Source organism: Nothoprocta perdicaria, unplaced genomic scaffold (assembly GCF_003342845.1).
Source record: "Nothoprocta perdicaria isolate Ctin4 unplaced genomic scaffold, notPer1 scaffold_466, whole genome shotgun sequence".
Classification (NCBI taxonomy): Eukaryota; Metazoa; Chordata; class Aves; order Tinamiformes; family Tinamidae; genus Nothoprocta; species Nothoprocta perdicaria.
In genome coordinates this window covers 133300-141920 of record NW_020455717.1, presented here as the reverse complement: position 1 = coordinate 141920, position 8621 = coordinate 133300, and the positions used below count along the sequence as shown (strand labels likewise).

The 8621-nt window shown below is 64.0% G+C and overlaps 1 protein-coding gene across 1 annotated transcript; it reads left to right on the top strand.

Annotated features, from left to right (window-relative positions):
• The first annotated feature begins 2064 nt into the window (after positions 1-2064).
• GPAT4 (glycerol-3-phosphate acyltransferase 4) lies at positions 2065-7063 on the top strand. Its single transcript, XM_026046982.1, has 12 exons — positions 2065-2229; positions 3261-3330; positions 4164-4461; positions 4565-4639; positions 4758-4847; positions 4968-5061; positions 5144-5259; positions 5446-5501; positions 6023-6108; positions 6219-6347; positions 6421-6500; positions 6798-7063. Exons 1-12 carry the CDS (start codon positions 2065-2067, stop codon positions 6904-6906), a joined length of 1368 nt encoding a protein of 455 aa, XP_025902767.1. The 3' UTR covers positions 6907-7063.
• Positions 7064-8621: the final 1558 nt, after the last annotated feature.

Genomic DNA, 8621 nt, shown 5'->3' with positions numbered 1-8621 from the left:
TAGGGCACGAGCCGACCCGTATGGGGCTATAGGGCACAAGCCAACCCCTATGGGGCTATAGGGCACGAGCCGACCCGTATGGGGCTATAGGGCACGAGCCGGCCCCTATGGGGTTATAGTGCATGAGCCGGCCCGTATGGGGCTATAGGGCACGAGCTGACCCGTATGGGGCTATAGGGCACGAGCTGGCCTGTATGGGGTTATAGGGCACGTGCCGACCCGTATGGGGCTATAGGGCACGAGCCGGCCCGTATGGGGCTATAGGGCACGAGCTGGCCTGTATGGAGCTATAGGGCACATGCTGGCCCGTATGGGGCTATAGGGCACGAGCTGGCCTGTATGGAGCTATAGGGCACATGCTGGCCCGTATGGGGCTATGAGGCATGTGCCAACCTGGTATGGAGCTATAGGGCACGTGCTGGCCTGTATGGGGCCGTGGGGTGCATACCAGTCTCTTATGGGGCTATAGGGCACGTGCCAGCTTCGCATGGGGCTGTAGGGCACGTGCCAACCTCATATGGGGCTGTAGGACATATGCTAGCTTTGTATGGGGCCTCATATGGGGCTATGAGGCATGTGCCAGCCTGYATGGGTCTATGGGACACGTGCCAGCCTCATATGAGACCGTGGGGCACGTTCCAGCTTCGTAACAGGCTGCAGGGCAGTGTCGGGTTCGTATGGGCTCACAGGGCACATGCCAGCCTTGAGCCCCCTCCGTGGTACCTGCCAGCCCCATAGCAGCCTGTAGGGGACACGCCAGCCCCACAGCAGCCCGCACGTGTCCCTCGAGCCCTGGCACGGTGCCTGGTGACATGGGACAGGGTCTCCCCTTGCCAGACGTGGCCCTTGTGGCCGGCCTCGCTTGTCCCCGCTGTCACCCGTGTCACCTGCCCAGGTGCCCCGCTCAGTCCTTGGCACGGCCTCCCTTCCTTAATCACCCCCAGTAATTGTCCCCTTGGGCTAATTTCCTGCCGGGAGCTGTTTGTAAAGCTGGGAGCAGCCGCGCCCAGGAGAGGTGCGTGCGGTGGCAGAGGAAATGATTCCTCCCCAGGAATCCGGGTCCCGTGCTCGGAGATTCCTCGGGGATGAGAGGGAAGCGATAAGATCTGGGGGCATTGGGAAAGGCTTCCCGTCGCCCCATCCGCTGGCAGCTGAGGAGCGAGACCGGCAGCCTCTTCCCTGCAGGGGCGCTCCCGGATGCTCCATCCCAGCTAGGGATGTGCGGGGGCAACACGGGGCGTGGGGCAGGTTCCCGAAGCTCCATCCCCGGGGCAGATTCCCAAGGCTCCGGGCAGAGGACAGATTCCCGAAGCTCCATCCAGGAGCAGATCCCGAAGCTGCGGCTGTCCCTGGCCTCCCGCCGCCTGCGCGTGCGGCGACGTCCCCCGGAGCTGGGCGCCTCTCCCTGACGGCGGTTCCTTTCTCCAGGGCTGGGTGGCCGGCGAGCTCCCGGGGTGCCACGACGCGGCCCGGGCTCCTTTCCAGGGCCGCCGGCTCCGCTGCTGCTCCGGCTGCCCGGGGCCACCGCAATTAACCTCGTCCGGGCGTCCTGAGAGGCTCCGCGCCAGCGCCCGCGGCCTCGTGCAGGAAGCAGGAATAGCTGCGGGAAGCGCCACCTCCCTCCGGCTCCTCCAATGCCGGCGCGGGGATGGACTCCACCTTGTCCCCGTGAGGAGCCTCTGCATGTTCCCGGCAGCCGCCAGGGGCTTCTCCCGCCGCCTTCTCCGCGAGCTGCTCCGCACCYGGACGCTGCCGGCGGCGCCTCGGGAGGCCGCCCGCCCGCCCGCAGCCTGCCCCCATCCACGGAGGAGCCCGCGCGGCTTTTCCAGCTTCCTTGAGCTCCTGGGCGCCCTGTGCGGGCTCCCCGCTCCGCCGAGCGCCTCTCCCGCGCCCTCCCGCGCCGCCGCACGCCCCGCAGGAGGACGTGGACCTTGGCATGGGCTCCGCGAGCGGCCGCAGCGCCGGTGCCCGCCGCAGGCTCGCGCTGCGCCGCCGCGGCGCCGCCTGAGCGCCCTGCCGTCCGGCTCCGGCCGCAGCGCCCCGGCCCCGCGCGCGCCCCTCGCCATGCTCCTCCTGCTGCCCTTCGACAGCCTCGTCGTCAACCTGCTGGGCATTTCCCTCACGGTCCTCTTCACCCTGCTCCTCGTCTTCATCATCGTGCCGGCCGTTTTCGGCGTCTCCTTCGGCATCCGCAAGGTTTACATGAAGACGCTGCTGAAGGTTTTCCAGGTGAGGCGCCTTGGGCGGCTCCGTGAYGAGGAGGAGGAGGAGGAGGGCGGCTTCGTGGGGCACCTGGGTGGCTGGGGTCCCTCTGCGGGCGCCCCAGACCTTTGTCCCGGCCTCTTGCGCCCTGGTTGTTGCGTGGGCAAATCCGCGAGGATTTCCAGGAGCTCCGTTGCGGGAAGGCAGGRCCTTGGCTGGATTAACGCCCGCGCGCAGCGGAGCGTCGCCGTCGGACACGGAGGAAGGCCGGGGCTGCAGGGCGCCGATGGACGGCGCTCCGTTATCTCGGCATGCCGAGCCCTTCCCTGCYGCCGAGCCCTCTGCCCAGCCCAGCAGCCCTTCCCGGGCCCGCAGCCCCCTCGCCCCGTCCCGGGGAGAGCGAGCGGGATTCTCCGAGCCGGGATCRGAGAATAGGCTCCGAGCCAGGGGCCCGAGAAACGGGGCTCTCGGTCGCCCAAGACAGCCCAAGGGAATGGGCAGGAGCTACCCCATGCTTTGTAGGGAAGCGCCGCCTTCCTGCGTGTAAAATCTACGTTCCTGAAGGATTTGTGGTGCGGATCCTGTTGGAACAGGCCTGGTCTTCCCCAGGAGAGCTCCCAGCGTTGGGGTCGTTCTGGTTCCTCCCAAAAACGTGAGGTGTCAATGGCAGGACGCAGGGCACACGAGGCACTTGATGAGCCCGGATTAGTGGCTGGCCTGGAGGCAAAGCTTTAATTGTTCAGCTTAATCAGAGCTGCCTTTGGGGCAAGAGCCGCAGTGGGGAAGGAAGGATCCTCCTCGTGACACCCCGTTTTAGTCTGAGCCCGCAACCAGCCTGGGATAGGAGCAGGGAAGGGAGGAGAGCTGGAAAAGCCGTGGATCCCGCGAGGTGCCCGCCTGGGCGGACTGTAGCCAACGCCTGCTGGGAAACCCCTGCCCGCCCAGCCCTGCTCCCGTGGGATTCGGTTCTCCGCCCGCCTCCTGCTGGAGGCCGGCGGCGGAGCGGAGGCTGCGGGAGGCCCCGGGGCGCCCTGCTGAGCCCCTCTTGTCCCTCGCAGTGGGCGACGCTGAGGATAGAGCGCGGCGCCAAGGAGAAGAACCACCCGCTCTACAAGCCCTATGCGAATGGTGAGATTCGGGCGCGCCAGCTCTGCTCGCGCTGGGGTCCCTGCGCCTTGGGCACGTGCCCCTTGGTCATCTGCTCCTTGGGCATCTGCTCCTTGGGCACCTGCTCCTTGGGCACCTGCTCCTTGGGCATCTTGGGCACCTGCTCTTGGGCATCTGCTCCTTGGCCACCAGCTCCTTGGGCACCTTGGGCATCTGCTCCTTGGTCACCTGCTCCTTGGGCACCTTGGCCAACAGCTCTTTGGGCGCCTGCTCCTTGGGCACCTGCTCCTTGGGCATCTTGGCCACCAGCTCCTTGGGCACCTTGGGCACCAGCTCCTTGGCCACCAGCTCCTTGGGCACCTTGGGCACCAGCTCCTTGGCCACCAGCTCCTTGGGCACCTTGGCCAACAGCTCCTTGAGCGCCTGCTCCTTGGGCATCTTGGCCACCAGCTCCTTGGGCACCTTGGGCACCTGCTCCTTGGGCGCCTGCCCCTTGGGTGCCTGCTCCCTGGGACCTATCCCTTGGGCACCTTGGGCTCCTGCTCCTTGGGCACCTTGGGTACCTGCCCCTTGGGCACCTGCGTTGTCCCCGTGGCAGGCTCCGTGAGCGGCTTGTGCATCTCAGGAAGCCCCTTTGCGTGTCCATAGACAGGGTGTCRTGTGGAGAGCTCCGTATCGTGGGGAAGGAGAAGGGAACCACCAGGGAGCTCCTCGCTGGCTTGCTGGGAGGGCTGTTTCTGTCAGTCTAGGGATGAGACATACATGGATAGACGTGGAGAAAGGGAGAGGGCCCTGTGGGGACAAGGACCCGGGCRACCTGCGGACAGGTCACCGAGGTGGGAGCTCTCCCGCAGGTATCATTGCCAAGGAGCCCACGTCGCTGGAAGAGGAGATCAAGGAGCTGCGCCGGAGCGGCAGCGGCAGAGCCCTGGACGCGCCCGAGTTCGAGCTCTCCGACATCTTCTACTTCTGCCGCAAAGGCATCGAGACCATCATGGACGATGAGGTGACCAAGAGGTTCTCGGCGGAGGAGCTCGAGTCCTGGAACCTCCTCAGCAGGACCAACTACAACTTCCAGTACATCAGCCTGCGCCTCACGGTGCTCTGGGGGCTGGGCATGCTCATCCGCTACTGCTTCCTRCTGCCCCTCAGGTGGGTGCTGGGGGAGAGCTGCACCCCAGGGTGCCCAGCGCTGCCCAGCACCGCCAGGCTGCTGGACACCGTGGCCTGGCGTGTGACTTGGCGCTCTCTGCAGGATAGCCCTGGCCTTCACTGGCATCAGCTTGTTGGTGACCGGTACCACAGTGGTGGGCTATTTGCCAAATGGAAGGTGAGTTGGTCGCTGCGGGCYGAGTTTGGGTCTCTTAGGAGTCACAAGGTGGCAGCAAAGCCCGGCCCGGGCGCGTTCGCGTGGGCGCAGGACGGGCACCGTGCGMTCTGTCCTGCAGGTGCAAGGAGTTCCTCAGCAAACACGTGCACCTCATGTGCTACCGCATCTGCGTGCGAGCCCTCACTGCCATCATCACCTACCACGACCGGTAAGGCGGGCAGCGGCGCTGCTGCTGTGCCCGGGGTGCTGGAGGAGGCACCACCCGACCCGTCCCGCCGGGTCCTGCCTCCTCCTCTGCCCTCCTTCCTCCCCGTGTTTGCCCTTCTAGGGAAAACAGGCCCCGGAACGGCGGCATCTGCGTGGCCAACCACACGTCCCCCATCGACGTGATCATCCTCGCCAGCGACGGCTACTACGCCATGGTGAGGGTGGCCCCGCGCCCCGGCCTGCCCCTCGCCTGTCCCCGGCCCTTGGCACCCGCTGTTTCTTCTCCCCCTTCTGCAGGTGGGCCAGATACACGGAGGCCTCATGGGCGTCATCCAGAGAGCCATGGTGAAGGCCTGTCCCCACGTGTGGTTTGAGCGCTCCGAGGTCAAGGATCGTCACCTCGTGGCCAAAAGGTGCGGCCGGCGCTGGCCGCGGRGACGGGCCGCGAGCCGGGCTTGCCCCCCATTCTCTTGGGGGAAGAAACCACCTCCCCTCRTGGCTGCCGGGAGCCTTGGGCAGGGTCCCCTGCGCCCACGTGGCCCCCGGTGACCGCAGGGCGCCCTGAGCACTGCTCCCCAGCGGCCCTGTCTCCTCTTCAGGCTGACAGAGCACGTCCAGGACAAGAGCAAACTGCCCATTCTCATCTTCCCCGAAGGTGAGTTCCCAGAGTCACAGAATCCCAGCATGGTTGAGGTTGGAAGGGACCTCTAGGGATCAYGTAGTCCAACCAGCAGGGACACCCAGAGCATGTGGCACAGGCTGCATCCAAGCAGGTTTTGAAGACCTCCGGAGARGGAGACTCCACAGCCTCCCTGGGCAGYCTGTGCCAGGGCTCTGGCACCCTCAYGGCCACGTTGTTCTCCCTCACATGGAGATGGAACTGTCTGTGTTTCTACTTAAACCCACTACCCCGTGTCTTATCCGTGGCCACCACCGAGAAGAGCTTGGCCCCTTCCTCCCTACATTCCCCCTTCAGATACTTGTTGAGTTGTGGAGCACCTGGAGGAGAGGGCACGTGGAGGCAGCTCCTGCTCTTCATCACTCCTCATGCAGCCAGGGCCCTTGAGACTCGTCCTGAGGAAGGGGCATAGTCTGTTTTAGGAGCTGCCCGTRTAGTTTAGACTCCTAAACCCACTTGGAGAGGGAAGCTGAGGGCACCGTGCTCACCTCCTGCAGGCACCTGCATCAACAACACCTCCGTGATGATGTTCAAGAAGGGAAGCTTCGAAATCGGAGCCACCGTTTATCCCGTAGCCATTAAGGTAGGAGAAGGCCAATATTCCTAGGGCGCCGCAGCCCCGGGCGTGCGAGCGGGATCCAGGTCCCTGCGCTTGGCCCTGGACCAACTTCCCGAGCTCTCCCGTGCCCGCAGTACGACCCGCAGTTCGGAGATGCCTTTTGGAACAGCAGCAAGTACGGCATGGTGACCTACCTGCTGCGCATGATGACCAGCTGGGCCATCGTCTGCAGCGTCTGGTACTTGCCGCCCATGACCAGGCAGGTGAGTAGGCGGGAATGTCCCCTGGGAGCTGCCGCCTCTTCCTCCCCTTGCTCCGGCTCTGCTTCCYGCGCAGCCCGAGGAGGACGCCGTGCAGTTTGCCAACCGCGTCAAGTCGGCCATCGCCAGGCAGGGAGGCCTCGTGGATCTGCTCTGGTGAGTCCCTTCTCTCCCCGCTCCGCTCTGCTCCGTGAGAGCCCGCGGCGGACCAACCTCATGGGCACGTGGGGACAGAGCTGTCCTCCAAGCTCCAAAGCAATTCTAGAGTTAGGACCAAGGTTTTGACTTCTCTTGGGTGTGATGGGCACCAGGGCGTCATTCTGTGCCCCAGCTTGCAGTGGGGTGCCCTGCCTGACCCGGTGCTGAGCTTGAAACACCCCCTTCCAGACACCGAGAACACAAGCGGCGCCTGGCAGAGGTTTCGCTCTTGTGACCACARAACTCTTTCCCTAGGGACGGAGGCCTGAAGAGGGAGAAGGTSAAAGACACGTTCAAGGAGGAACAGCAGAAACTCTACAGCAAAATGATTGTAGGCAACCACGAAGACCGGAGCCGCTCGTGAGCCTGCAGCGCCCYGGCGCCGGCGCGGAGCCCTCGCCCGGAGCGGCTCCTTGGACTCTGGCCGCTCCGGAGCCGCTCGGACTCGCTCCTTGGTCCTCCGGCTTTTGTCCCCGGAGGCCCTTTTGCTGCCCGGGGCTCCAGGGGCCCTGGGCAGCTCTTGGCAAACCAGCCTTCTTGTTACTGTTACGTGAAGCCTCTTGCGGGGGCAATATTAAATGAAACACTTATGGTGTCGTCTGCGTCCGTGCGGTGTTTGCAGGGCTCGGRTGTTGATCCCTGGCGTGTGAGAAGCCAGGGAGCTTCCCGAGCCCATGCCTCCCACACGGGCACCTTAAACCCTCAGGAACGGGACACGGCCCTTTCCACCGTCACTTCCACAAGGAAAAATCTTCCCTCTTCCTTCTGCCGTCGTCCTGTCCTCTCTTGACCTGCCCCGTTGCTTCGCCGGCAGCTCCGTAACAGCCTCTTTCCCGGAGAGCCCCAAGCAGAGAGGCATCGCTCTGCTCGGAAGCCTTCCCGTCCCCTGGAATTGCAGCCAGGGGAGGCAATTCCCACTGGCGTGCGAGAGCCCAGGACGGGTAGAAGAGGCGACCATCCGGATCCCCCACTTATCCTGGTGCTCTCGCCAGCTCCGACGTTCCCATTAGGGCTTCTGCTGCCTCGGACAAGCAGACACCGCTTCCCTGCTCGGATTAGGACCGCTCCCCTCCATAAACACCCTTAAATCCGACCGTTTCTGCACGAGATTCAAGGGAGTCTCCCTCCTGCTTGTCTTTGATTCCAATTTCCATTTAATTTCATAGCAAGAGCGAGGCCAGAGCCTTGCCCGACCCGCAGCTGAGTTGTGCCATTGCTGCGCTATCCCTAATAGAGATTTCAGTGTTATTTCATGCTCTGTTTTATTTTATTTCAGTTTTTGAGTTACAAAGTAATACTGAAATCTGTATTAGGCCTAGCAGGGTAATTGAACACCGTGTGTTACAGCACCGTTCCGGGGATTTTTCCATATCCCATCGATTCCCTTTGGCCCCGGCGTGCGCGCACGGAGCCGCGCAACCCGCCCGCTCCGCTCCCGCCGACACCCATCCCGGCGAATCCGGAGCCGCCGCCGCCGAATCGCTGCCCTCGCATCCCGCTTTCCCATCGCAGCCCTCGCTCCGCTCGCCCATCCGGAGCGGGAAAAGACCCCGGGCTTTCCAGGAGGACGCGGCATCCATCTCGCCTCCGCGCTCCCCCCTTCCCCGGCCAATACATCTCTCTCCGATGGGAAAGTTAATAAATTTCGCTCTAGATTAAAAGTATCGATCATTTCATTTGGAAGCGATAAATAACCGGGGGGGGCGCCGGCAGCGGCCGCGCGGGCRCCCGCGGGCGCCGGGGGCTCTCATATGCATTCAGCCCGGCTGCCGGCATCGATTTGCTATTAGTCTCCCCGCACCACCCAGGAGCACATCATTCCCCGGGCCGCTATTAATGGCCTTTTGATAAATAATCACTTGTAAGTCAATAAATTTTTATTAAACAGCGTGGCGCTTTGATTTATGGAAATGCGACGGGGTTTGTCCGYGGGAGAAGCGATGGGGAATTGAAGCGGGGCCGCCATCCATCTGCCCGCCGGAGCGGCCCCGCGGCCGCGGGGAGGCAGCTGCGAGCTCCGCCGTGCGTGCGGTGAGCTGTGTGTGCTCAGGGTGCACGTGCAAGGAGCGTGGTGCAAGG